Here is a 27930-nt window from a genome sequence, read left to right on the forward strand (position 1 = left end):
TGTTTTTCTGTCCTAGAATCTTAGAATGGTTTGTGTTGGAAGGGACCCTTAAGATCACCCCGTTCCAACCTGCTATAGACAGGGACACCTCGCTGTAGACCAGGTTGCTCACAACGCATCCAGCCTGGCCTCGAGTGCTTCCAGGGAGAGGAGGGATGCTGAGAAGGTGGAAATAGTGAACGCCTTTTTTGCTTCTGTCTTTAGTGAAAGGGCTCTCCCTCGGGAATCCCAGGCCCTGGAGGTTAATGAGAGAGTGTGGGGAATGGGAGATTTCCCTTTAGTCAGGGAAGAGGTGGTCCGTGAGTGCCTAGGAAATATTAAGGTCCATAAATCCTTGGGACCTGATGGGGTGCATCCACAGGTGCTGAGAGAGCTTCTGGAGGTCGTTGCTGAGCCGCTCTCTGTAATCTATCAGAGGTCTTGGAGAACTGGGGAGGTGCCTGAAGTCTGGAGGACGGCCAGTGTCACTCCTGTCTTCAAAAAGGGCAAGAAGGAAGACCCGGGTAATTATAGGCCAATCAGCCTCATCTCTGTCCCAGGGAAGGTGATGGAACAGCTTGTGCTGGATGCCATCTCCAGACAACTGGGAGAAAAGGAGGTTATCAGGAGTACTCAGCATGGGTTCACCAAGGGGAGGTTGTTCTCGACCAACCCGGTGGCCTTTTATGAAGATGTCACTAGCTGGGTGGACGGGGGGAGAGCGGTAGATGTAGTCTACCTTGATTTCTGTAAGGCTTTTGATACTGTCCCCCATGACGTTGTTATAACAAAGCTGAGGAAGTATGGGATAGATGAGCGGAAGGTGAAGTGGGTCGAGAATTGGCTGACTGGCCGAGTGCAGAGGGTTGTCGTTGGTGGTGCGGAATCTGGCTGGAGGCCTGTAACTAGCGGCGTCCCTCAGGGGTCTGTGCTGGGTCCGGTCTTGTTCAACATCTTCATCAGCGACCTTGATGAGGGGATAGTGACCACCCTCAGCAAGTTTGTGATGACACAAAGTTGGGAGGACTGGCTGACACGCCTGAAGGCTGTGCTGCCATTCAGAGGGACCTGGACAGGGTGGAGAGCTGGGCAGTAAGAAACCGGATGAGGTTTAACAAAAGCAAGTGTAGAGTCTTGCACCTAGGGAGAAATAATTGCATGCACCGGTACAGGCTGGGGGAAGAGCTGCTGGACAGGAGCTCTGCTGAGTGGGACCTGGGCGTCCTGGTGGACGACAGATTGACCATGAGCCAGCAGTGTGCCCTTGTAGCCAAAAAGGCCAATGGCATCCTGGGGTGTATTAAAAAGAGCGTGGCCAGCAGGTCGAGGGAGGTGATCCTCCCGCTCTGCTCTGCCCCGGTGAGGCCTCCTCTGGAATCCTGTGTCCAGTTCTGGGCTCCCCAGTACAAAAAAGACAGGGATCTCTTGGAAAGAGTCCAGCGGAGGGCCACAAAGATGGTGAAGGGCCTGGAGCATTTCCCCTATGATGAGAGACTAAGCGAACTGGGTCTGTTTAGCCTTGAGAAAAGAAGGCTGAGTGGGGATTTGATCCAGGTTTATAAATACCTGAGGTGTGGGTGCCATAGTGGCGAGGCTGGTCTCTTTTCAGTAATGCGTGGGACAGGACTAGGGGTAATAGGATGAAACTTCAGCATAGGATGTTCCGCAGGAATGTGCTCAAGAACTTCTTTACGGTGAGGGTGACGTAGCACTGGAACAGGCTGCCCAGGGAGGTGGTGGAGTCTCCTTCTGTGGAGATATTCAAGATCCGACTGGACGCCGAGCTGTGCGACGTGGTGTAGGGAGCCTGCTTTGGCAGGAGGGTTGGACTCGATGATCTCTAGAGGTCCCTTCCAACCCCTGCAATTCTGTGATTCTGTGAGGCATCCACAGCCTCACTGGGAAACCTGTTCCAGTGTTTCACCACCCTCACAGTAAAGTTCTTCCTGGTATGTATTCTAAATCTACCCTCTTCCAGTTTAAAACCATTTTCCTTCATCCTGTCACTACATGCATTTATAAAATGTCCCTCCCCAGCTTTCCTATGGACTCCCTTCAGATACTGGGATGTTGCTATAAGGTCCCCCTGGAGCCTTCTCTTCTCCAGGCTGAAGAGCCCCAGCTCTCTCAGCCTGTCCTTCTAGAGGAGGTGCTCCAGCCCTCTGATCATCTCCATTTCCCTCATCTGGACCTGCTCCAACAGCTCAGTGTCCTTGTGTTGGGGTCCCCAGAACTGGACACAGTACTCCATGTGGGGTCTTACAAGAGCAGCGCGGAGGGGCAGAATCACCTCCTCGACCCGCTGGTCACGCTTCTCTTGATGAAACCTGGGATATACTTGGCCTTTCAGGCTACAAGCGTACACTGCCACCTCGTGCTGAATCATCTGAGACCCCCAAATCCTTCTCCTCGGTGCTGCTCTCAAGCCATTCTCCACCCAACCTTTATCTGTGCTTGAGATTTCCCCAACTCAGGGCACTTGTCCTTGTTGAACTTCATGAAGTTGACATGGGCCACCAAGTTTGTCACGTCTGACTTGCCCATGGTGAAACCATTTTGATTACCACCAATCACCTTGTCTTTATTTTTCCGTGTGGTGCAGTAGGGCCTTCAGTTGGATCTACCCCGCGATCTTACCAAGCACAGAGGTGAGACTGACTGGCCTGTAGTTCCCTGGATCTTCTTTTTTCCCGTTCTGGAATAGGGGGGTTATGTTTCCCCTTTTCTGATCAGTGGGAACTTCACCAGACTGCCATGACCTTTCAAATACGATGCACAGCAGCTTGGCAAGTTCATCCACCAGTTCCCTCAGAAGCTGCGGATGGATCCCTTGGACTTGTGCAGCTTCAGATTCTTTCGATGGTCTAGAACCTCATCTTCACTTACAGCACTTACAGATCCACCTTCTCCAAGTTTTACTGTTGCTTTCTGCAGTTTGGGCTCTGTGCCTAGAGCACTTGCCAGTGAGGCCTGAAGCAAAGAAGTCATTGAGCACCTCAGCTCTCTCTGTATTCCTCATGAGCAGGCCTCTAGTTGCCTTCCAGAGAGGGCCCACATCCTCGCTTACCTTCTTTTTAATCACTGATATACCTGTTCCCCTTTCTGTCCCCAGCTAGATTTAGTTCTGCCTGAGTTTTAGCTTTCCTAACCTGATCTTTGAGGTTCCCATACTGCTTGGAAGAGGAAGTTATCATAAGCACATTCCAGAAACCTCTTTGATTTCTGGTGCGATGCTGTGTTGTCCCTCCCACAGATATCAGGGTGGTTGAAGTCCCATATGAGGACCAAGTTTTCTGAATGTGAATCTCCTCCTATCTATTTACAGAGGACCTCATCCTCAGTGTCCTTCTTGTAGTGAGGAGCCCAAAACTGAACACAGTACTTGAGATGCGGCTTCACCAGAGCTGAGTACAGAGGGATGATCACCTCTCTGCTCCTGCTGGCCACACTGTTTCTTATACAGGCCAGGATGCCCTTGGCCTTCTTGGCCACCTGGGCACACTGTGGGCTCATGTTGAGCCGAGCATCGACCAACAGCCCCAGGTCCCTTTCCTCTTCACAGTCATCCAGCCATTCTGTCCCAAGCCTGTAACACTGCATGTACCCCCAGCAGAGAACAACTACATCCCCCAGAGGATTGCTTGCTGCTCTGTCACCCTTTCTGTTCAGAGCAAAAGATAAAAGCCATTCGTAAATCACTTGACCTCCCCTTTCCTTTTTGATCCCAGCTCTGACCTCGGCTTTAGAATAAGGACTTCAGTTTTCAGACACACTTTCTAATTTTATTTTTTTTATTGGTTTTAATTCTAATCATGATAGTAATTATGATACATTGTACTGTAGTGTGTTATCTTGCAATTTGGTATCATCTTTGGTCAATTAATTAAACAAATTAAAACGAATTAAAGAAATTAAAATTAATTAAACCAATTAGAACTAATTTGTTGCCACTGGTTTGGTTTTTGGCCCATCTCTCTACTTGTTTTCCCTTTTTTTCCCTTTTCCCTTCCCTGGGTCCTGGATCTGCAGGTCCCCCCACCCCGCTAGGCGTGGAACCGGGCCGAACCAGGCCAGAAACTGTTGACAAATGCTGCTACTCAGATAACTCAGCAGCACTTGGCTTAGGTGCAATGTGTTGGATTTAAATGAATTCTACTTCCAGGTTGTCTTCACTTCAATCTCTATAGCTTCCCAAGCCAGGGATGGAATTGCCTGCAAGGTATTAGTTGGTATTAGATCATCAACAATTAAATACTCTACTTTTTGGGGGATCCTGGATTCATTTTCTGTGTCCTCATCGGAATCCCTCTTATATGAGCAGACAGGAGGATCCGGTGCCTTCCCCTTCCCCTTTACTTCTCTCAGCCGAGTCCCAGTCTCCTTTGGAAGACTCCCTGCTTGTTTTTTAGACATCTCTCTGAATTTGCAATGTCCAGGGAGCTGTGGTTTTGTTGCTGAGGCAGAAGCTGTCTGGATGCTTCTGGGGACTCTTGAGATAGTTGTTGGGGCAGAAGCAGTATGGATGCTTCTGGGGAGTTTGGAGTTAGTTGTTGGGGCAGAAGCAGTAGGGATGCTTCTGGGGACTCCGGACTTTGTTGTTGAAACAGAAGCAGTATGGATGCTTCTGGGGACTCCGGACTTTGTTGTTGGGGCAGAAGCAGTAGGGATGCTTCTGGGGACTCTTGAGTTAGTTGTTGGGGCAGAAGCAGTAGGGATGCTTCTGGGGACTCCGGAGTTTTTTGTTGGTGAGGCAGAAGCAGTAGGGATGCTTCTGGGGACTCCGGACTTTGTTGTTGAAACAGAAGCAGTCTGGATGCTTCTGGGGACTCCAGACTTTGTTGTTGAAACCGAAGCAGTAGGGGTGCTTCTGGGGACTCCGGAGTTTTTTGTTGGTGAGGCAGAAGCAGTCTGGATGCTTCTGGTGACTCCAGAGTTTGTTGTTGATGCAGAAGCAGTACGGATGCTTCTGGGGACTCCGGACTTTGTTGTTAAATCAGAAGCAGTCTGGATGCTTCTGGGGACTCTGGAGTTACTGGTTGAGGCAGAAACTGAAGGGATGCTTCTAGGGAGTTTGGAGCCTTCCCTGCCCAACTCAGGTTTGGGTGACTTCTCAGGCAGCTTCATTGCACGCCCTGTGCTCCATGAGTCTCTTTGAAGGCCATGCTCCATCAAAGCCACATTCCTTCTGCGTTGTCCAGACAGATTATGGCATGAAGGAGAGGGGCCAGCTGGTTTATGAAGCTTTGTGGGTCTGATTTTCGAACCCACACTGTAATCCACAGAACCCGGCCGGAACTCGTCCCTGGCCATCTGTAGTCTGTGGATCGATTTCTTCAAATTGGAAATCTCCCGAAGAAGCTCATCCTGGAAGGGAACAGAGGGTTTATGCTTGGTCTTGTCTTAGAGAGTGCTTCCCACCCTAAGTACTGTTGCTTTACGCAGAAGAGGGAGAGCACACTGCTTCAGCCTTGCAATGAGGGCAGAAGAGAACGGCTGCCACAGTGCTCTGTTTGTAAGCAAGCGACTTTCCAGGCTGCCTTCACACCAGCACGCTGTGCTAGCTCAGCTCTGAGCTGAGCTGTCCTTTCCTTGCCTCAATGCCTAGACCACCAGCCCGTCCCTCACCTTTTCTGCTTTCCCCATCTCCCTCAGATCCATCAAGTAAAGCCCGTGCCCTCAGTGCCATGCTGCTGACACGTGCCTACCAATACTGGGCTTTGCCTACCTCTTCTCGCCTCTTTGCTTGCTTTTTCTCCAGCTTCAGCCTGGTCAGGTACTGCCTGTACTCGTTGAACTCCTTCAGAGTGCAGACAACCTACAGAAGAGACAATGACAGATGGCTGTAGTGTCAGGCCCCTGCCTGGCGGACTGGAAAGCCCTCCTGAGGAGACCCGTGTTGGTCAGCCCAACAGCCAAACTTACATCGCCATCCTCGGTGACCAAGCCCTGTTTCTTCAGGTTCCGCAGGTTGTTTTTGCGGTTGTGGAACTCCCGCAGATGCGGGTCATGCAGGCTGTTGTACTCTGTGCACAGATTGCGACTGTACGGATCTCTCAGGTCAAACTGAGGAGAAGGCTGGTGGAGCTGAAAGAGATGTGTTGTAGAGTGTGAATGGGGAAGGAGAGAGCAGCAAAGAGACAGAGACACTTCCAAGCTGCTCACACCCACAGGCTGGCCTCTTGCCTCTTTCCCAAACAGTCATGTCTGGGTTTTCCTAAGTCCTCCAAGAGGGAGAGCAGAGGGTTGCGCCCTCCTCCAGGAACGGCCTGGTCTCCACATTTCTAGCTGTGCCAGATGAGTGCCTGGCCCCAGCATCCCAACACATGGCCAGCAGCTGCCTGCTTGCCTGGTGCCAGATAAGGTGAGGGAACTGCTGCTGATAAGCTCATCCGGTGTGAAAATCCCAGTTTTCAGACCCTCTCCTGACTGGTGGGCACTGCTATTGACCAGCCCTTGGTTGTCTCCCTGCTGTGGAGCCAGAAGCATCCCCTCATTCCCGTATGCAGTTGGGGCAAAGGGCCATAGGTCCCACAGTAGAGCCGGTGGCCACAAGGCCTCCTTGGCATGGCGGCAACCCCAGGAAACAAGAGCCCTTTTTGACGCTTCCCTCCTCCTCTCACCTTTTCCCCCAGCTTTCTCCTGGCGAAGAGGAGCTTGGTGCCGGGCTGCACAGGGATTTTAACCCCGAGTGGAAGGTCCAGCAGCCAGCTACATCCTGCTCCAACTTCCTGTCCTCCGGGTCGGAGCTAGAAAGACAAAGACATGCTTGGACACTCAGACACTCCATTCCCCTCTCCAGCCCACCTCCGCTCCCTTTGGCAGCTCCCTCCCCACTTCTGTACCCGATGCTGGGATGTGCAGAGAGGTGCGATTCCCTGCAAGCCTTCTCCAGCACCAGCATGAGGAGAAGTGTCCCTCAGCCTCTGGAGAGCATCTACAGCCCCAGAGCAGCCCTGCATACCCCAGGCTGCTGCACTCAGCCCTCTCTTGATGTAGCAGCGCTCACCTTTCCGCTCTTCCCCGCTCTGCTCAGAAATTCATCTGGATTTCGGAATCCAGCACTGCCACAGCGCTCCATGGCTCCTGGTAGGAACTCTCTGAGAGCTGCAACCTTCCGCTACCACCTCTCGCTCCAGCAGCAGCGAACTGAGGCCACCCCAGCCGGAGTTCCAGCCTGCAGCTTTATGTCACGCTCACCCACTGTTGCATCACAATGACGTGCAATGACACGCGGCAAGCCTGCAGCTGCATGGAGGCCCTTCTGGGTGCACTCGTGGTAAGCTGCTCCAGCTGGCCCTGCTTTGAGCCAAAAAGGCTTGCTGAGTCCTGAGGCCTGCTGTAGGCTTCCTTGGTTTCTATCACAGGTGATGCTGCACGTGGAACAAATACCTTCTCGGGTTGTCCCAGAGCTTGTTTTATAAGTAAATGACACTGAAACAATGTGGGAGAGCTGGCCTGTTTTTCTGTCCTAGAATCTTAGAATGGTTTGTGTTGGAAGGGACCCTTAAGATCACCCCGTTCCAACCTGCTATAGACAGGGACACCTCGCTGTAGACCAGGTTGCTCACAACGCATCCAGCCTGGCCTCGAGTGCTTCCAGGGAGAGGAGGGATGCTGAGAAGGTGGAAATAGTGAACGCCTTTTTTGCTTCTGTCTTTAGTGAAAGGGCTCTCCCTCGGGAATCCCATGCCCTGGAGGTTAATGAGAGAGTGTGGGGAATGGGAGATTTCCCTTTAGTCAGGGAAGAGGTGGTCCGTGAGTGCCTAGGAAATATTAAGGTCCATAAATCCTTGGGACCTGATGGGGTGCATCCACAGGTGCTGAGAGAGCTTCTGGAGGTCGTTGCTGAGCCGCTCTCTGTAATCTATCAGAGGTTTTGGAGAACTGGGGAGGTGCCTGAAGTCTGGAGGACGGCCAGTGTCACTCCTGTCTTCAAAAAGGGCAAGAAGGAAGACCCGGGTAATTATAGGCCAATCAGCCTCATCTCTGTCCCAGGGAAGGTGATGGAACAGCTTGTGCTGGATGCCATCTCCAGACAACTGGGAGAAAAGGAGGTTATCAGGAGTACTCAGCATGGGTTCACCAAGGGGAGGTTGTTCTCGACCAACCCGGTGGCCTTTTATGAAGATGTCACTAGCTGGGTGGACGGGGGGAGAGCGGTAGATGTAGTCTACCTTGATTTCTGTAAGGCTTTTGATACTGTCCCCCATGACGTTGTTATAACAAAGCTGAGGAAGTATGGGATAGATGAGCGGAAGGTGAAGTGGGTCGAGAATTGGCTGACTGGCCGAGTGCAGAGGGTTGTCGTTGGTGGTGCGGAATCTGGCTGGAGGCCTGTAACTAGCGGCGTCCCCCAGGGGTCTGTGCTGGGTCCGGTCTTGTTCAACATCTTCATCAGCGACCTTGATGAGGGGATAGTGACCACCCTCAGCAAGTTTGTGATGACACAAAGTTGGGAGGACTGGCTTACACGCCTGAAGGCTGTGCTGCCATTCAGAGGGACCTGGACAGGGTGGAGAGCTGGGCAGTAAGAAACCGGATGAGGTTTAACAAAAGCAAGTGTAGAGTCTTGCACCTAGGGAGAAATAATTGCATGCACCGGTACAGGCTGGGGGAAGAGCTGCTGGACAGGAGCTCTGCTGAGTGGGACCTGGGCGTCCTGGTGGACGACAGATTGACCATGAGCCAGCAGTGTGCCCTTGTAGCCAAAAAGGCCAATGGCATCCTGGGGTGTATTAAAAAGAGCGTGGCCAGCAGGTCGAGGGAGGTGATCCTCCCGCTCTGCTCTGCCCCGGTGAGGCCTCCTCTGGAATCCTGTGTCCAGTTCTGGGCTCCCCAGTACAAAAAAGACAGGGATCTCTTGGAAAGAGTCCAGCGGAGGGCCACAAAGATGGTGAAGGGCCTGGAGCATTTCCCCTATGATGAGAGACTAAGCGAACTGGGTCTGTTTAGCCTTGAGAAAAGAAGGCTGAGTGGGGATTTGATCCAGGTTTATAAATACCTGAGGTGTGGGTGCCATAGTGGCGAGGCTGGTCTCTTTTCAGTAATGCGTGGGACAGGACTAGGGGTAATAGGATGAAACTTCAGCATAGGATGTTCCGCAGGAATGTGCTCAAGAACTTCTTTACGGTGAGGGTGACGTAGCACTGGAACAGGCTGCCCAGGGAGGTGGTGGAGTCTCCTTCTGTGGAGATATTCAAGATCCGACTGGACGCCGAGCTGTGCGACGTGGTGTAGGGAGCCTGCTTTGGCAGGAGGGTTGGACTCGATGATCTCTAGAGGTCCCTTCCAACCCCTGCAATTCTGTGATTCTGTGAGGCATCCACAGCCTCACTGGGAAACCTGTTCCAGTGTTTCACCACCCTCACAGTAAAGTTCTTCATGGTATGTATTCTAAATCTCCCCTCTTCCAGTTTAAAACCATTTTCCTTCATCCTGTCACTACATGCATTTATAAAATGTCCCTCCCCAGCTTTCCTATGGACTCCCTTCAGATACTGGGAGGTTGCTATAAGGTCCCCCTGGAGCCTTCTCTTCTCCAGGCTGAAGAGCCCCAGCTCTCTCAGCCTGTCCTTCTAGAGGAGGTGCTCCAGCCCTCTGATCATCTCCATTTCCCTCATCTGGACCTGCTCCAACAGCTCAGTGTCCTTGTGTTGGGGTCCCCAGAACTGGACACAGTACTCCATGTGGGGTCTTACAAGAGCAGCGCGGAGGGGCAGAATCACCTCCTTGACCCGCTGGTCACGCTTCTCTTGATGAAACCTGGGATATACTTGGCCTTTCAGGCTACAAGCGTACACTGCCACCTCGTGCTGAATCATCTGAGACCCCCAAATCCTTCTCCTCGGTGCTGCTCTCAAGCCATTCTCCACCCAACCTTTATCTGTGCTTGAGATTTCCCCAACTCAGGGCACTTGTCCTTGTTGAACTTCATGAAGTTGACATGGGCCACCAAGTTTGTCACGTCTGACTTGCCCATGGTGAAACCATTTTGATTACCACCAATCACCTTGTCTTTATTTTTCCGTGTGGTGCAGTAGGGCCTTCAGTTGGATCTACCCCGCGATCTTACCAAGCACAGAGGTGAGACTGACTGGCCTGTAGTTCCCTGGATCTTCTTTTTTCCCGTTCCGGAATAGGGGGGTTATGTTTCCCCTTTTCTGATCAGTGGGAACTTCACCAGACTGCCATGACCTTTCAAATACGATGCACAGCAGCTTGGCAAGTTCATCCACCAGTTCCCTCAGAAGCTGCGGATGGATCCCTTGGACTTGTGCAGCTTCAGATTCTTTCGATGGTCTAGAACCTCATCTTCACTTACAGCACTTACAGATCCACCTTCTCCAAGTTTTACTGTTGCTTTCTGCAGTTTGGGCTCTGTGCCTAGAGCACTTGCCAGTGAGGCCTGAAGCAAAGAAGTCATTGAGCACCTCAGCTCTCTCTGTATTCCTCATGAGCAGGCCTCTAGTTGCCTTCCAGAGAGGGCCCACATCCTCGCTTACCTTCTTTTTAATCACTGATATACCTGTTCCCCTTTCTGTCCCCAGCTAGATTTAGTTCTGCCTGAGTTTTAGCTTTCCTAACCTGATCTTTGAGGTTCCCATACTGCTTGGAAGAGGAAGTTATCATCAGCACATTCCAGAAACCTCTTTGATTTCTGGTGCGATGCTGTGTTGTCCCTCCCACAGATATCAGGGTGGTTGAAGTCCCCTATGAGGACCAAGTTTTCTGAATGTGAATCTCCTCCTGTCTATTTACAGAGGACCTCATCCTCAGTGTCCTTCTTGTAGTGAGGAGCCCAAAACTGAACACAGTACTTGAGATGCGGCTTCACCAGAGCTGAGTACAGAGGGATGATCACCTCTCTGCTCCTGCTGGCCACACTGTTTCTTATACAGGCCAGGATGCCCTTGGCCTTCTTGGCCACCTGGGCACACTGTGGGCTCATGTTGAGCCGAGCATCGACCAACAGCCCCAGGTCCCTTTCCTCTTCACAGTCATCCAGCCATTCTGTCCCAAGCCTGTAACACTGCATGTACCCCCAGCAGAGAACAACTACATCCCCCAGAGGATTGCTTGCTGCTCTGTCACCCTTTCTGTTCAGAGCAAAAGATAAAAGCCATTCGTAAATCACTTGACCTCCCCTTTCCTTTTTGATCCCAGCTCTGACCTCGGCTTTAGAATAAGGACTTCAGTTTTCAGACACACTTTCTAATTTTATTTTTTTTATTGGTTTTAATTCTAATCATGATAGTAATTATGATACATTGTACTGTAGTGTGTTATCTTGCAATTTGGTATCATCTTTGGTCAATTAATTAAACAAATTAAAACGAATTAAAGAAATTAAAATTAATTAAACCAATTAGAACTAATTTGTTGCCACTGGTTTGGTTTTTGGCCCATCTCTCTACTTGTTTTCCCTTTTTTTCCCTTTTCCCTTCCCTGGGTCCTGGATCTGCAGGTCCCCCCACCCCGCTAGGCGTGGAACCGGGCCGAACCAGGCCAGAAACTGTTGACAAATGCTGCTACTCAGATAACTCAGCAGCGCTTGGCTTAGGTGCAATGTGTTGGATTTAAATGAATTCTACTTCCAGGTTGTCTTCACTTCAATCTCTATAGCTTCCCAAGCCAGGGATGGAATTGCCTGCAAGGTATTAGTTGGTATTAGATCATCAACAATTAAATACTCTACTTTTTGGGGGATCCTGGATTCATTTTCTGTGTCCTCATCGGAATCCCTCTTATATGAGCAGACAGGAGGATCCGGTGCCTTCCCCTTCCCCTTTACTTCTCTCAGCCGAGTCCCAGTCTCCTTTGGAAGACTCCCTGCTTGTTTTTTAGACATCTCTCTGAATTTGCAATGTCCAGGGAGCTGTGGTTTTGTTGCTGAGGCAGAAGCTGTCTGGATGCTTCTGGGGACTCTTGAGATAGTTGTTGGGGCAGAAGCAGTATGGATGCTTCTGGGGAGTTTGGAGTTAGTTGTTGGGGCAGAAGCAGTAGGGATGCTTCTGGGGACTCCGGACTTTGTTGTTGAAACAGAAGCAGTATGGATGCTTCTGGGGACTCCGGACTTTGTTGTTGGGGCAGAAGCAGTAGGGATGCTTCTGGGGACTCTTGAGTTAGTTGTTGGGGCAGAAGCAGTAGGGATGCTTCTGGGGACTCCGGAGTTTTTTGTTGGTGAGGCAGAAGCAGTAGGGATGCTTCTGGGGACTCCGGACTTTGTTGTTGAAACAGAAGCAGTCTGGATGCTTCTGGGGACTCCAGACTTTGTTGTTGGGGCAGAAGCAGTAGGGATGCTTCTGGGTACTCCGGACTTTGTTGTTGAAACCGAAGCAGTAGGGGTGCTTCTGGGGACTCCGGAGTTTTTTGTTGGTGAGGCAGAAGCAGTCTGGATGCTTCTGGGGACTCCAGAGTTTGTTGTTGATGCAGAAGCAGTACGGATGCTTCTGGGGACTCCGGACTTTGTTGTTAAATCAGAAGCAGTCTGGATGCTTCTGGGGACTCTGGAGTTACTGGTTGAGGCAGAAACTGAACGGATGCTTCTAGGGAGTTTGGAGCCTTCCCTGCCCAACTCAGGTTTGGGTGACTTCTCAGGCAGCTTCATTGCACGCCCTGTGCTCCATGAGTCTCTTTGAAGGCCATGCTCCATCAAAGCCACATTCCTTCTGCGTTGTCCAGACAGATTATGGCATGAAGGAGAGGGGCCAGCTGGTTTATGAAGCTTTGTGGGTCTGATTTTCGAACCCGCATTGTAATCCACAGAACCCGGCCGGAACTCGTCCCTGGCCATCTGTAGTCTGTGGATCGATTTCTTCAAATTGGAAATCTCCCGAAGAAGCTCATCCTGGAAGGGAACAGAGGGTTTATGCTTGGTCTTGTCTTAGAGAGTGCTTCCCACCCTAAGTACTGTTGCTTTACGCAGAAGAGGGAGAGCACACTGCTTCAGCCTTGCAATGAGGGCAGAAGAGAACGGCTGCCACAGTGCTCTGTTTGTAAGCAAGCGACTTTCCAGGCTGCCTTCACACCAGCACGCTGTGCTAGCTCAGCTCTGAGCTGAGCTGTCCTTTCCTTGCCTCAATGCCTAGACCACCAGCCCGTCCCTCACCTTTTCTGCTTTCCCCATCTCCCTCAGATCCATCAAGTAAAGCCCGTGCCCTCAGTGCCATGCTGCTGACACGTGCCTACCAATACTGGGCTTTGCCTACCTCTTCTCGCCTCTTTGCTTGCTTTTTCTCCAGCTTCAGCCTGGTCAGGTACTGCCTGTACTCGTTGAACTCCTTCAGAGTGCAGACAACCTACAGAAGAGACAATGACAGATGGCTGTAGTGTCAGGCCCCTGCCTGGCAGACTGGAAAGCCCTCCTGACGAGACCCGTGTTGGTCAGCCCAACAGCCAAACTTACGTCGCCATCCTCGGTGACCAAGCCCCGTTTCTTCAGGTTCCGCAGGTTGTTTTTGCGGTTGTGGAACTCCCGCAGATGCGGGTCATGCAGGCTGTTGTACTCTGTGCACAGATTGCGACTGTACGGATCTCTCAGGTCAAACTGAGGAGAAGGCTGGTGGAGCTGGAAGAGATGTGTTGTAGAGTGTGAATGGGGAAGGAGAGAGCAGCAAAGAGACAGAGACACTTCCAAGCTGCTCACACCCACAGGCTGGCCTCTTGCCTCTTTCCCAAACAGTCATGTCTGGGTTTTCCTAAGTCCTCCAAGAGGGAGAGCAGAGGGTTGCGCCCTCCTCCAGGAACGGCCTGGTCTCCACATTTCTAGCTGTGCCAGATGAGTGCCTGGCCCCAGCATCCCAACACATGGCCAGCAGCTGCCTGCTTGCCTGGTGCCAGATAAGGTGAGGGAACTGCTGCTGATAAGCTCATCCGGTGTGAAAATCCCAGTTTTCAGACCCTCTCCTGACTGGTGGGCACTGCTATTGACCAGCCCTTGGTGGTCTCCCTGCTGTGGAGCCAGAAGCATCCCCTCATTCCCGTATGCAGTTGGGGCAAAGGGCCATAGGTCCCACAGTAGAGCCGGTGGCCACAAGGCCTCCTTGGCATGGCGGCAACCCCAGGAAACAAGAGCCCTTTTTGACGCTTCCCTCCTCCTCTCACCTTTTCCCCCAGCTTTCTCCTGGCGAAGAGGAGCTTGGTGCCGGGCTGCACAGGGATTTTAACCCCGAGTGGAAGGTCCAGCAGCCAGCTACATCCTGCTCCAACTTCCTGTCCTCCGGGTCGGAGCTAGAAAGACAAAGACATGCTTGGACACTCAGACACTCCATTCCCCTCTCCAGCCCACCTCCGCTCCCTTTGGCAGCTCCCTCCCCACTTCTGTACCCGATGCTGGGATGTGCAGAGAGGTGCGATTCCCTGCAAGCCTTCTCCAGCACCAGCATGAGGAGAAGTGTCCCTCAGCCTCTGGAGAGCATCTACAGCCCCAGAGCAGCCCTGCATACCCCAGGCTGCTGCACTCAGCCCTCTCTTGATGTAGCAGCGCTCACCTTTCCGCTCTTCCCCGCTCTGCTCAGAAATTCATCTGGATTTCGGAATCCAGCACTGCCACAGCGCTCCATGGCTCCTGGTAGGAACTCTCTGAGAGCTGCAACCTTCCGCTACCACCTCTCGCTCCAGCAGCAGCGAACTGAGGCCACCCCAGCCGGAGTTCCAGCCTGCAGCTTTATGTCACGCTCACCCACTGTTGCATCACAATGACGTGCAATGACACGCGGCAAGCCTGCAGCTGCATGGAGGCCCTTCTGGGTGCACTCGTGGTAAGCTGCTCCAGCTGGCCCTGCTTTGAGCCAAAAAGGCTTGCTGAGTCCTGAGGCCTGCTGTAGGCTTCCTTGGTTTCTATCACAGGTGATGCTGCACGTGGAACAAATACCTTCTCGGGTTGTCCCAGAGCTTGTTTTATAAGTAAATGACACTGAAACAATGTGGGAGAGCTGGCCTGTTTTTCTGTCCTAGAATCTTAGAATGGTTTGTGTTGGAAGGGACCCTTAAGATCACCCCGTTCCAACCTGCTATAGACAGGGACACCTCGCTGTAGACCAGGTTGCTCACAACGCATCCAGCCTGGCCTCGAGTGCTTCCAGGGAGAGGAGGGATGCTGAGAAGGTGGAAATAGTGAACGCCTTTTTTGCTTCTGTCTTTAGTGAAAGGGCTCTCCCTCGGGAATCCCAGGCCCTGGAGGTTAATGAGAGAGTGTGGGGAATGGGAGATTTCCCTTTAGTCAGGGAAGAGGTGGTCCGTGAGTGCCTAGGAAATATTAAGGTCCATAAATCCTTGGGACCTGATGGGGTGCATCCACAGGTGCTGAGAGAGCTTCTGGAGGTCGTTGCTGAGCCGCTCTCTGTAATCTATCAGAGGTCTTGGAGAACTGGGGAGGTGCCTGAAGTCTGGAGGACGGCCAGTGTCACTCCTGTCTTCAAAAAGGGCAAGAAGGAAGACCCGGGTAATTATAGGCCAATCAGCCTCATCTCTGTCCCAGGGAAGGTGATGGAACAGCTTGTGCTGGATGCCATCTCCAGACAACTGGGAGAAAAGGAGGTTATCAGGAGTACTCAGCATGGGTTCACCAAGGGGAGGTTGTTCTCGACCAACCCGGTGGCCTTTTATGAAGATGTCACTAGCTGGGTGGACGGGGGGAGAGCGGTAGATGTAGTCTACCTTGATTTCTGTAAGGCTTTTGATACTGTCCCCCATGACGTTGTTATAACAAAGCTGAGGAAGTATGGGATAGATGAGCGGAAGGTGAAGTGGGTCGAGAATTGGCTGACTGGCCGAGTGCAGAGGGTTGTCGTTGGTGGTGCGGAATCTGGCTGGAGGCCTGTAACTAGCGGCGTCCCTCAGGGGTCTGTGCTGGGTCCGGTCTTGTTCAACATCTTCATCAGCGACCTTGATGAGGGGATAGTGACCACCCTCAGCAAGTTTGTGATGACACAAAGTTGGGAGGACTGGCTGACACGCCTGAAGGCTGTGCTGCCATTCAGAGGGACCTGGACAGGGTGGAGAGCTGGGCAGTAAGAAACCGGATGAGGTTTAACAAAAGCAAGTGTAGAGTCTTGCACCTAGGGAGAAATAATTGCATGCACCGGTACAGGCTGGGGGAAGAGCTGCTGGACAGGAGCTCTGCTGAGTGGGACCTGGGCGTCCTGGTGGACGACAGATTGACCATGAGCCAGCAGTGTGCCCTTGTAGCCAAAAAGGCCAATGGCATCCTGGGGTGTATTAAAAAGAGCGTGGCCAGCAGGTCGAGGGAGGTGATCCTCCCGCTCTGCTCTGCCCCGGTGAGGCCTCCTCTGGAATCCTGTGTCCAGTTCTGGGCTCCCCAGTACAAAAAAGACAGGGATCTCTTGGAAAGAGTCCAGCGGAGGGCCACAAAGATGGTGAAGGGCCTGGAGCATTTCCCCTATGATGAGAGACTAAGCGAACTGGGTCTGTTTAGCCTTGAGAAAAGAAGGCTGAGTGGGGATTTGATCCAGGTTTATAAATACCTGAGGTGTGGGTGCCATAGTGGCGAGGCTGGTCTCTTTTCAGTAATGCGTGGGACAGGACTAGGGGTAATAGGATGAAACTTCAGCATAGGATGTTCCGCAGGAATGTGCTCAAGAACTTCTTTACGGTGAGGGTGACGTAGCACTGGAACAGGCTGCCCAGGGAGGTGGTGGAGTCTCCTTCTGTGGAGATATTCAAGATCCGACTGGACGCCGAGCTGTGCGACGTGGTGTAGGGAGCCTGCTTTGGCAGGAGGGTTGGACTCGATGATCTCTAGAGGTCCCTTCCAACCCCTGCAATTCTGTGATTCTGTGAGGCATCCACAGCCTCACTGGGAAACCTGTTCCAGTGTTTCACCACCCTCACAGTAAAGTTCTTCCTGGTATGTATTCTAAATCTACCCTCTTCCAGTTTAAAACCATTTTCCTTCATCCTGTCACTACATGCATTTATAAAATGTCCCTCCCCAGCTTTCCTATGGACTCCCTTCAGATACTGGGATGTTGCTATAAGGTCCCCCTGGAGCCTTCTCTTCTCCAGGCTGAAGAGCCCCAGCTCTCTCAGCCTGTCCTTCTAGAGGAGGTGCTCCAGCCCTCTGATCATCTCCATTTCCCTCATCTGGACCTGCTCCAACAGCTCAGTGTCCTTGTGTTGGGGTCCCCAGAACTGGACACAGTACTCCATGTGGGGTCTTACAAGAGCAGCGCGGAGGGGCAGAATCACCTCCTCGACCCGCTGGTCACGCTTCTCTTGATGAAACCTGGGATATACTTGGCCTTTCAGGCTACAAGCGTACACTGCCACCTCGTGCTGAATCATCTGAGACCCCCAAATCCTTCTCCTCGGTGCTGCTCTCAAGCCATTCTCCACCCAACCTTTATCTGTGCTTGAGATTTCCCCAACTCAGGGCACTTGTCCTTGTTGAACTTCATGAAGTTGACATGGGCCACCAAGTTTGTCACGTCTGACTTGCCCATGGTGAAACCATTTTGATTACCACCAATCACCTTGTCTTTATTTTTCCGTGTGGTGCAGTAGGGCCTTCAGTTGGATCTACCCCGCGATCTTACCAAGCACAGAGGTGAGACTGACTGGCCTGTAGTTCCCTGGATCTTCTTTTTTCCCGTTCTGGAATAGGGGGGTTATGTTTCCCCTTTTCTGATCAGTGGGAACTTCACCAGACTGCCATGACCTTTCAAATACGATGCACAGCAGCTTGGCAAGTTCATCCACCAGTTCCCTCAGAAGCTGCGGATGGATCCCTTGGACTTGTGCAGCTTCAGATTCTTTCGATGGTCTAGAACCTCATCTTCACTTACAGCACTTACAGATCCACCTTCTCCAAGTTTTACTGTTGCTTTCTGCAGTTTGGGCTCTGTGCCTAGAGCACTTGCCAGTGAGGCCTGAAGCAAAGAAGTCATTGAGCACCTCAGCTCTCTCTGTATTCCTCATGAGCAGGCCTCTAGTTGCCTTCCAGAGAGGGCCCACATCCTCGCTTACCTTCTTTTTAATCACTGATATACCTGTTCCCCTTTCTGTCCCCAGCTAGATTTAGTTCTGCCTGAGTTTTAGCTTTCCTAACCTGATCTTTGAGGTTCCCATACTGCTTGGAAGAGGAAGTTATCATAAGCACATTCCAGAAACCTCTTTGATTTCTGGTGCGATGCTGTGTTGTCCCTCCCACAGATATCAGGGTGGTTGAAGTCCCCTATGAGGACCAAGTTTTCTGAATGTGAATCTCCTCCTGTCTATTTACAGAGGACCTCATCCTCAGTGTCCTTCTTGTAGTGAGGAGCCCAAAACTGAACACAGTACTTGAGATGCGGCTTCACCAGAGCTGAGTACAGAGGGATGATCACCTCTCTGCTCCTGCTGGCCACACTGTTTCTTATACAGGCCAGGATGCCCTTGGCCTTCTTGGCCACCTGGGCACACTGTGGGCTCATGTTGAGCCGAGCATCGACCAACAGCCCCAGGTCCCTTTCCTCTTCACAGTCATCCAGCCATTCTGTCCCAAGCCTGTAACACTGCATGTACCCCCAGCAGAGAACAACTACATCCCCCAGAGGATTGCTTGCTGCTCTGTCACCCTTTCTGTTCAGAGCAAAAGATAAAAGCCATTCGTAAATCACTTGACCTCCCCTTTCCTTTTTGATCCCAGCTCTGACCTCGGCTTTAGAATAAGGACTTCAGTTTTCAGACACACTTTCTAATTTTATTTTTTTTATTGGTTTTAATTCTAATCATGATAGTAATTATGATACATTGTACTGTAGTGTGTTATCTTGCAATTTGGTATCATCTTTGGTCAATTAATTAAACAAATTAAAACGAATTAAAGAAATTAAAATTAATTAAACCAATTAGAACTAATTTGTTGCCACTGGTTTGGTTTTTGGCCCATCTCTCTACTTGTTTTCCCTTTTTTTCCCTTTTCCCTTCCCTGGGTCCTGGATCTGCAGGTCCCCCCACCCCGCTAGGCGTGGAACCGGGCCGAACCAGGCCAGAAACTGTTGACAAATGCTGCTACTCAGATAACTCAGCAGCGCTTGGCTTAGGTGCAATGTGTTGGATTTAAATGAATTCTACTTCCAGGTTGTCTTCACTTCAATCTCTATAGCTTCCCAAGCCAGGGATGGAATTGCCTGCAAGGTATTAGTTGGTATTAGATCATCAACAATTAAATACTCTACTTTTTGGGGGATCCTGGATTCATTTTCTGTGTCCTCATCGGAATCCCTCTTATATGAGCAGACAGGAGGATCCGGTGCCTTCCCCTTCCCCTTTACTTCTCTCAGCCGAGTCCCAGTCTCCTTTGGAAGACTCCCTGCTTGTTTTTTAGACATCTCTCTGAATTTGCAATGTCCAGGGAGCTGTGGTTTTGTTGCTGAGGCAGAAGCTGTCTGGATGCTTCTGGGGACTCTTGAGATAGTTGTTGGGGCAGAAGCAGTATGGATGCTTCTGGGGAGTTTGGAGTTAGTTGTTGGGGCAGAAGCAGTAGGGATGCTTCTGGGGACTCCGGACTTTGTTGTTGAAACAGAAGCAGTATGGATGCTTCTGGGGACTCCGGACTTTGTTGTTGGGGCAGAAGCAGTAGGGATGCTTCTGGGGACTCTTGAGTTAGTTGTTGGGGCAGAAGCAGTAGGGATGCTTCTGGGGACTCCGGAGTTTTTTGTTGGTGAGGCAGAAGCAGTAGGGATGCTTCTGGGGACTCCGGACTTTGTTGTTGAAACAGAAGCAGTCTGGATGCTTCTGGGGACTCCAGACTTTGTTGTTGGGGCAGAAGCAGTAGGGATGCTTCTGGGTACTCCGGACTTTGTTGTTGAAACCGAAGCAGTAGGGGTGCTTCTGGGGACTCCGGAGTTTTTTGTTGGTGAGGCAGAAGCAGTCTGGATGCTTCTGGTGACTCCAGAGTTTGTTGTTGATGCAGAAGCAGTACGGATGCTTCTGGGGACTCCGGACTTTGTTGTTAAATCAGAAGCAGTCTGGATGCTTCTGGGGACTCTGGAGTTACTGGTTGAGGCAGAAACTGAAGGGATGCTTCTAGGGAGTTTGGAGCCTTCCCTGCCCAACTCAGGTTTGGGTGACTTCTCAGGCAGCTTCATTGCACGCCCTGTGCTCCATGAGTCTCTTTGAAGGCCATGCTCCATCAAAGCCACATTCCTTCTGCGTTGTCCAGACAGATTATGGCATGAAGGAGAGGGGCCAGCTGGTTTATGAAGCTTTGTGGGTCTGATTTTCGAACCCACACTGTAATCCACAGAACCCGGCCGGAACTCGTCCCTGGCCATCTGTAGTCTGTGGATCGATTTCTTCAAATTGGAAATCTCCCGAAGAAGCTCATCCTGGAAGGGAACAGAGGGTTTATGCTTGGTCTTGTCTTAGAGAGTGCTTCCCACCCTAAGTACTGTTGCTTTACGCAGAAGAGGGAGAGCACACTGCTTCAGCCTTGCAATGAGGGCAGAAGAGAACGGCTGCCACAGTGCTCTGTTTGTAAGCAAGCGACTTTCCAGGCTGCCTTCACACCAGCACGCTGTGCTAGCTCAGCTCTGAGCTGAGCTGTCCTTTCCTTGCCTCAATGCCTAGACCACCAGCCCGTCCCTCACCTTTTCTGCTTTCCCCATCTCCCTCAGATCCATCAAGTAAAGCCCGTGCCCTCAGTGCCATGCTGCTGACACGTGCCTACCAATACTGGGCTTTGCCTACCTCTTCTCGCCTCTTTGCTTGCTTTTTCTCCAGCTTCAGCCTGGTCAGGTACTGCCTGTACTCGTTGAACTCCTTCAGAGTGCAGACAACCTACAGAAGAGACAATGACAGATGGCTGTAGTGTCAGGCCCCTGCCTGGCAGACTGGAAAGCCCTCCTGACGAGACCCGTGTTGGTCAGCCCAACAGCCAAACTTACGTCGCCATCCTCGGTGACCAAGCCCCGTTTCTTCAGGTTCCGCAGGTTGTTTTTGCGGTTGTGGAACTCCCGCAGATGCGGGTCATGCAGGCTGTTGTACTCTGTGCACAGATTGCGACTGTACGGATCTCTCAGGTCAAACTGAGGAGAAGGCTGGTGGAGCTGGAAGAGATGTGTTGTAGAGTGTGAATGGGGAAGGAGAGAGCAGCAAAGAGACAGAGACACTTCCAAGCTGCTCACACCCACAGGCTGGCCTCTTGCCTCTTTCCCAAACAGTCATGTCTGGGTTTTCCTAAGTCCTCCAAGAGGGAGAGCAGAGGGTTGCGCCCTCCTCCAGGAACGGCCTGGTCTCCACATTTCTAGCTGTGCCAGATGAGTGCCTGGCCCCAGCATCCCAACACATGGCCAGCAGCTGCCTGCTTGCCTGGTGCCAGATAAGGTGAGGGAACTGCTGCTGATAAGCTCATCCGGTGTGAAAATCCCAGTTTTCAGACCCTCTCCTGACTGGTGGGCACTGCTATTGACCAGCCCTTGGTGGTCTCCCTGCTGTGGAGCCAGAAGCATCCCCTCATTCCCGTATGCAGTTGGGGCAAAGGGCCATAGGTCCCACAGTAGAGCCGGTGGCCACAAGGCCTCCTTGGCATGGCGGCAACCCCAGGAAACAAGAGCCCTTTTTGACGCTTCCCTCCTCCTCTCACCTTTTCCCCCAGCTTTCTCCTGGCGAAGAGGAGCTTGGTGCCGGGCTGCACAGGGATTTTAACCCCGAGTGGAAGGTCCAGCAGCCAGCTACATCCTGCTCCAACTTCCTGTCCTCCGGGTCGGAGCTAGAAAGACAAAGACATGCTTGGACACTCAGACACTCCATTCCCCTCTCCAGCCCACCTCCGCTCCCTTTGGCAGCTCCCTCCCCACTTCTGTACCCGATGCTGGGATGTGCAGAGAGGTGCGATTCCCTGCAAGCCTTCTCCAGCACCAGCATGAGGAGAAGTGTCCCTCAGCCTCTGGAGAGCATCTACAGCCCCAGAGCAGCCCTGCATACCCCAGGCTGCTGCACTCAGCCCTCTCTTGATGTAGCAGCGCTCACCTTTCCGCTCTTCCCCGCTCTGCTCAGAAATTCATCTGGATTTCGGAATCCAGCACTGCCACAGCGCTCCATGGCTCCTGGTAGGAACTCTCTGAGAGCTGCAACCTTCCGCTACCACCTCTCGCTCCAGCAGCAGCGAACTGAGGCCACCCCAGCCGGAGTTCCAGCCTGCAGCTTTATGTCACGCTCACCCACTGTTGCATCACAATGACGTGCAATGACACGCGGCAAGCCTGCAGCTGCATGGAGGCCCTTCTGGGTGCACTCGTGGTAAGCTGCTCCAGCTGGCCCTGCTTTGAGCCAAAAAGGCTTGCTGAGTCCTGAGGCCTGCTGTAGGCTTCCTTGGTTTCTATCACAGGTGATGCTGCACGTGGAACAAATACCTTCTCGGGTTGTCCCAGAGCTTGTTTTATAAGTAAATGACACTGAAACAATGTGGGAGAGCTGGCCTGTTTTTCTGTCCTAGAATCTTAGAATGGTTTGTGTTGGAAGGGACCCTTAAGATCACCCCGTTCCAACCTGCTATAGACAGGGACACCTCGCTGTAGACCAGGTTGCTCACAACGCATCCAGCCTGGCCTCGAGTGCTTCCAGGGAGAGGAGGGATGCTGAGAAGGTGGAAATAGTGAACGCCTTTTTTGCTTCTGTCTTTAGTGAAAGGGCTCTCCCTCGGGAATCCCAGGCCCTGGAGGTTAATGAGAGAGTGTGGGGAATGGGAGATTTCCCTTTAGTCAGGGAAGAGGTGGTCCGTGAGTGCCTAGGAAATATTAAGGTCCATAAATCCTTGGGACCTGATGGGGTGCATCCACAGGTGCTGAGAGAGCTTCTGGAGGTCGTTGCTGAGCCGCTCTCTGTAATCTATCAGAGGTCTTGGAGAACTGGGGAGGTGCCTGAAGTCTGGAGGACGGCCAGTGTCACTCCTGTCTTCAAAAAGGGCAAGAAGGAAGACCCGGGTAATTATAGGCCAATCAGCCTCATCTCTGTCCCAGGGAAGGTGATGGAACAGCTTGTGCTGGATGCCATCTCCAGACAACTGGGAGAAAAGGAGGTTATCAGGAGTACTCAGCATGGGTTCACCAAGGGGAGGTTGTTCTCGACCAACCCGGTGGCCTTTTATGAAGATGTCACTAGCTGGGTGGACGGGGGGAGAGCGGTAGATGTAGTCTACCTTGATTTCTGTAAGGCTTTTGATACTGTCCCCCATGACGTTGTTATAACAAAGCTGAGGAAGTATGGGATAGATGAGCGGAAGGTGAAGTGGGTCGAGAATTGGCTGACTGGCCGAGTGCAGAGGGTTGTCGTTGGTGGTGCGGAATCTGGCTGGAGGCCTGTAACTAGCGGCGTCCCCCAGGGGTCTGTGCTGGGTCCGGTCTTGTTCAACATCTTCATCAGCGACCTTGATGAGGGGATAGTGACCACCCTCAGCAAGTTTGTGATGACACAAAGTTGGGAGGACTGGCTTACACGCCTGAAGGCTGTGCTGCCATTCAGAGGGACCTGGACAGGGTGGAGAGCTGGGCAGTAAGAAACCGGATGAGGTTTAACAAAAGCAAGTGTAGAGTCTTGCACCTAGGGAGAAATAATTGCATGCACCGGTACAGGCTGGGGGAAGAGCTGCTGGACAGGAGCTCTGCTGAGTGGGACCTGGGCGTCCTGGTGGACGACAGATTGACCATGAGCCAGCAGTGTGCCCTTGTAGCCAAAAAGGCCAATGGCATCCTGGGGTGTATTAAAAAGAGCGTGGCCAGCAGGTCGAGGGAGGTGATCCTCCCGCTCTGCTCTGCCCCGGTGAGGCCTCCTCTGGAATCCTGTGTCCAGTTCTGGGCTCCCCAGTACAAAAAAGACAGGGATCTCTTGGAAAGAGTCCAGCGGAGGGCCACAAAGATGGTGAAGGGCCTGGAGCATTTCCCCTATGATGAGAGACTAAGCGAACTGGGTCTGTTTAGCCTTGAGAAAAGAAGGCTGAGTGGGGATTTGATCCAGGTTTATAAATACCTGAGGTGTGGGTGCCATAGTGGCGAGGCTGGTCTCTTTTCAGTAATGCGTGGGACAGGACTAGGGGTAATAGGATGAAACTTCAGCATAGGATGTTCCGCAGGAATGTGCTCAAGAACTTCTTTACGGTGAGGGTGACGTAGCACTGGAACAGGCTGCCCAGGGAGGTGGTGGAGTCTCCTTCTGTGGAGATATTCAAGATCCGACTGGACGCCGAGCTGTGCGACGTGGTGTAGGGAGCCTGCTTTGGCAGGAGGGTTGGACTCGATGATCTCTAGAGGTCCCTTCCAACCCCTGCAATTCTGTGATTCTGTGAGGCATCCACAGCCTCACTGGGAAACCTGTTCCAGTGTTTCACCACCCTCACAGTAAAGTTCTTCATGGTATGTATTCTAAATCTCCCCTCTTCCAGTTTAAAACCATTTTCCTTCATCCTGTCACTACATGCATTTATAAAATGTCCCTCCCCAGCTTTCCTATGGACTCCCTTCAGATACTGGGATGTTGCTATAAGGTCCCCCTGGAGCCTTCTCTTCTCCAGGCTGAAGAGCCCCAGCTCTCTCAGCCTGTCCTTCTAGAGGAGGTGCTCCAGCCCTCTGATCATCTCCATTTCCCTCATCTGGACCTGCTCCAACAGCTCAGTGTCCTTGTGTTGGGGTCCCCAGAACTGGACGCAGTACTCCATGTGGGGTCTTACAAGAGCAGCGCGGAGGGGCAGAATCACCTCCTCGACCCGCTGGTCACGCTTCTCTTGATGAAACCTGGGATATACTTGGCCTTTCAGGCTACAAGCGTACACTGCCACCTCGTGCTGAATCATCTGAGACCCCCAAATCCTTCTCCTCGGTGCTGCTCTCAAGCCATTCTCCACCCAACCTTTATCTGTGCTTGAGATTTCCCCAACTCAGGGCACTTGTCCTTGTTGAACTTCATGAAGTTGACATGGGCCACCAAGTTTGTCACGTCTGACTTGCCCATGGTGAAACCATTTTGATTACCACCAATCACCTTGTCTTTATTTTTCCGTGTGGTGCAGTAGGGCCTTCAGTTGGATCTACCTCGCGATCTTACCAAGCACAGAGGTGAGACTGACTGGCCTGTAGTTCCCTGGATCTTCTTTTTTCCCGTTCTGGAATAGGGGGGTTATGTTTCCCCTTTTCTGATCAGTGGGAACTTCACCAGACTGCCATGACCTTTCAAATACGATGCACAGCAGCTTGGCAAGTTCATCCACCAGTTCCCTCAGAAGCTGCGGATGGATCCCTTGGACTTGTGCAGCTTCAGATTCTTTTGATGGTCTAGAACCTCATCTTCACTTACAGCACTTACAGATCCACCTTCTCCAAGTTTTACTGTTGCTTTCTGCAGTTTGGGCTCTGTGCCTAGAGCACTTGCCAGTGAGGCCTGAAGCAAAGAAGTCATTGAGCACCTCAGCTCTCTCTGTATTCCTCATGAGCAGGCCTCTAGTTGCCTTCCAGAGAGGGCCCACATCCTCGCTTACCTTCTTTTTAATCACTGATATACCTGTTCCCCTTTCTGTCCCCAGCTAGATTTAGTTCTGCCTGAGTTTTAGCTTTCCTAACCTGATCTTTGAGGTTCCCATACTGCTTGGAAGAGGAAGTTATCATAAGCACATTCCAGAAACCTCTTTGATTTCTGGTGCGATGCTGTGTTGTCCCTCCCACAGATATCAGGGTGGTTGAAGTCCCCTATGAGGACCAAGTTTTCTGAATGTGAATCTCCTCCTGTCTATTTACAGAGGACCTCATCCTCAGTGTCCTTCTTGTAGTGAGGAGCCCAAAACTGAACACAGTACTTGAGATGCGGCTTCACCAGAGCTGAGTACAGAGGGATGATCACCTCTCTGCTCCTGCTGGCCACACTGTTTCTTATACAGGCCAGGATGCCGTTGGCCTTCTTGGCCACCTGGGCACACTGTGGGCTCATGTTGAGCCGAGCATCGACCAACAGCCCCAGGTCCCTTTCCTCTTCACAGTCATCCAGCCATTCTGTCCCAAGCCTGTAACACTGCATGTACCCCCAGCAGAGAACAACTACATCCCCCAGAGGATTGCTTGCTGCTCTGTCACCCTTTCTGTTCAGAGCAAAAGATAAAAGCCATTCGTAAATCACTTGACCTCCCCTTTCCTTTTTGATCCCAGCTCTGACCTCGGCTTTAGAATAAGGACTTCAGTTTTCAGACACACTTTCTAATTTTATTTTTTTTATTGGTTTTAATTCTAATCATGATAGTAATTATGATACATTGTACTGTAGTGTGTTATCTTGCAATTTGGTATCATCTTTGGTCAATTAATTAAACAAATTAAAACGAATTAAAGAAATTAAAATTAATTAAACCAATTAGAACTAATTTGTTGCCACTGGTTTGGTTTTTGGCCCATCTCTCTACTTGTTTTCCCTTTTTTTCCCTTTTCCCTTCCCTGGGTCCTGGATCTGCAGGTCCCCCCACCCCGCTAGGCGTGGAACCGGGCCGAACCAGGCCAGAAACTGTTGACAAATGCTGCTACTCAGATAACTCAGCAGCGCTTGGCTTAGGTGCAATGTGTTGGATTTAAATGAATTCTACTTCCAGGTTGTCTTCACTTCAATCTCTATAGCTTCCCAAGCCAGGGATGGAATTGCCTGCAAGGTATTAGTTGGTATTAGATCATCAACAATTAAATACTCTACTTTTTGGGGGATCCTGGATTCATTTTCTGTGTCCTCATCGGAATCCCTCTTATATGAGCAGACAGGAGGATCCGGTGCCTTCCCCTTCCCCTTTACTTCTCTCAGCCGAGTCCCAGTCTCCTTTGGAAGACTCCCTGCTTGTTTTTTAGACATCTCTCTGAATTTGCAATGTCCAGGGAGCTGTGGTTTTGTTGCTGAGGCAGAAGCTGTCTGGATGCTTCTGGGGACTCTTGAGATAGTTGTTGGGGCAGAAGCAGTATGGATGCTTCTGGGGAGTTTGGAGTTAGTTGTTGGGGCAGAAGCAGTAGGGATGCTTCTGGGGACTCCGGACTTTGTTGTTGAAACAGAAGCAGTATGGATGCTTCTGGGGACTCCGGACTTTGTTGTTGGGGCAGAAGCAGTAGGGATGCTTCTGGGGACTCTTGAGTTAGTTGTTGGGGCAGAAGCAGTAGGGATGCTTCTGGGGACTCCGGAGTTTTTTGTTGGTGAGGCAGAAGCAGTAGGGATGCTTCTGGGGACTCCGGACTTTGTTGTTGAAACAGAAGCAGTCTGGATGCTTCTGGGGACTCCAGACTTTGTTGTTGGGGCAGAAGCAGTAGGGATGCTTCTGGGTACTCCGGACTTTGTTGTTGAAACCGAAGCAGTAGGGGTGCTTCTGGGGACTCCGGAGTTTTTTGTTGGTGAGGCAGAAGCAGTCTGGATGCTTCTGGTGACTCCAGAGTTTGTTGTTGATGCAGAAGCAGTACGGATGCTTCTGGGGACTCCGGACTTTGTTGTTAAATCAGAAGCAGTCTGGATGCTTCTGGGGACTCTGGAGTTACTGGTTGAGGCAGAAACTGAACGGATGCTTCTAGGGAGTTTGGAGCCTTCCCTGCCCAACTCAGGTTTGGGTGACTTCTCAGGCAGCTTCATTGCACGCCCTGTGCTCCATGAGTCTCTTTGAAGGCCATGCTCCATCAAAGCCACATTCCTTCTGCGTTGTCCAGACAGATTATGGCATGAAGGAGAGGGGCCAGCTGGTTTATGAAGCTTTGTGGGTCTGATTTTCGAACCCACACTGTAATCCACAGAACCCGGCCGGAACTCGTCCCTGGCCATCTGTAGTCTGTGGATCGATTTCTTCAAATTGGAAATCTCCCGAAGAAGCTCATCCTGGAAGGGAACAGAGGGTTTATGCTTGGTCTTGTCTTAGAGAGTGCTTCCCACCCTAAGTACTGTTGCTTTACGCAGAAGAGGGAGAGCACACTGCTTCAGCCTTGCAATGAGGGCAGAAGAGAACGGCTGCCACAG

The 27930-nt window shown here is 51.5% G+C and overlaps 7 protein-coding genes across 7 annotated transcripts; all 7 read right to left on the minus strand.

Annotated features, from left to right (window-relative positions):
- Nucleotides 1-4131: 4131 nt before the first annotated feature.
- On the minus strand, nucleotides 4132-5289 carry LOC146757689 (uncharacterized). The gene has a single exon (XM_085520601.1). The coding sequence runs from the start codon at nucleotides 5287-5289 to the stop codon at nucleotides 4132-4134; it is 1158 nt and encodes a 385-aa protein (XP_085376727.1).
- Nucleotides 5290-5674: 385 nt separating this feature from the next.
- On the minus strand, nucleotides 5675-7230 carry LOC146757690 (fibrous sheath-interacting protein 2-like). The gene is made up of 4 exons (XM_085520568.1): nucleotides 7177-7230; nucleotides 6600-6725; nucleotides 5902-6063; nucleotides 5675-5794 (listed from the first exon to the last, which is right to left on the minus strand). Exons 1-4 carry the CDS (start codon nucleotides 7228-7230, stop codon nucleotides 5681-5683), a joined length of 456 nt encoding a protein of 151 aa, XP_085376694.1. The 3' UTR covers nucleotides 5675-5680.
- A 4336-nt stretch (nucleotides 7231-11566) lies between these two features.
- On the minus strand, nucleotides 11567-12772 carry LOC146757691 (uncharacterized). The gene has a single exon (XM_085520602.1). It carries the CDS (start codon nucleotides 12770-12772, stop codon nucleotides 11567-11569), a length of 1206 nt encoding a protein of 401 aa, XP_085376728.1.
- A 385-nt stretch (nucleotides 12773-13157) lies between these two features.
- LOC146757692 (fibrous sheath-interacting protein 2-like) lies at nucleotides 13158-14713 on the minus strand. The gene is made up of 4 exons (XM_085520569.1): nucleotides 14660-14713; nucleotides 14083-14208; nucleotides 13385-13546; nucleotides 13158-13277 (listed from the first exon to the last, which is right to left on the minus strand). The coding sequence occupies exons 1-4, from the start codon at nucleotides 14711-14713 to the stop codon at nucleotides 13164-13166; spliced, it is 456 nt and encodes a 151-aa protein (XP_085376695.1). The 3' UTR covers nucleotides 13158-13163.
- A 4336-nt stretch (nucleotides 14714-19049) lies between these two features.
- On the minus strand, nucleotides 19050-20255 carry LOC146757693 (uncharacterized). The gene has a single exon (XM_085519424.1). It carries the CDS (start codon nucleotides 20253-20255, stop codon nucleotides 19050-19052), a length of 1206 nt encoding a protein of 401 aa, XP_085375550.1.
- A 385-nt stretch (nucleotides 20256-20640) lies between these two features.
- LOC146757694 (fibrous sheath-interacting protein 2-like) lies at nucleotides 20641-22196 on the minus strand. The gene is made up of 4 exons (XM_085520570.1): nucleotides 22143-22196; nucleotides 21566-21691; nucleotides 20868-21029; nucleotides 20641-20760 (listed from the first exon to the last, which is right to left on the minus strand). Exons 1-4 carry the CDS (start codon nucleotides 22194-22196, stop codon nucleotides 20647-20649), a joined length of 456 nt encoding a protein of 151 aa, XP_085376696.1. The 3' UTR covers nucleotides 20641-20646.
- Nucleotides 22197-26532: 4336 nt separating this feature from the next.
- On the minus strand, nucleotides 26533-27738 carry LOC146757695 (uncharacterized). The gene has a single exon (XM_085520603.1). It carries the CDS (start codon nucleotides 27736-27738, stop codon nucleotides 26533-26535), a length of 1206 nt encoding a protein of 401 aa, XP_085376729.1.
- Nucleotides 27739-27930: the final 192 nt, after the last annotated feature.

Source organism: Coturnix japonica, chromosome 19 (assembly GCF_054131305.1).
Source record: "Coturnix japonica strain WE chromosome 19, WE-NBRP24, whole genome shotgun sequence".
NCBI classification, from domain to species: Eukaryota; Metazoa; Chordata; class Aves; order Galliformes; family Phasianidae; genus Coturnix; species Coturnix japonica.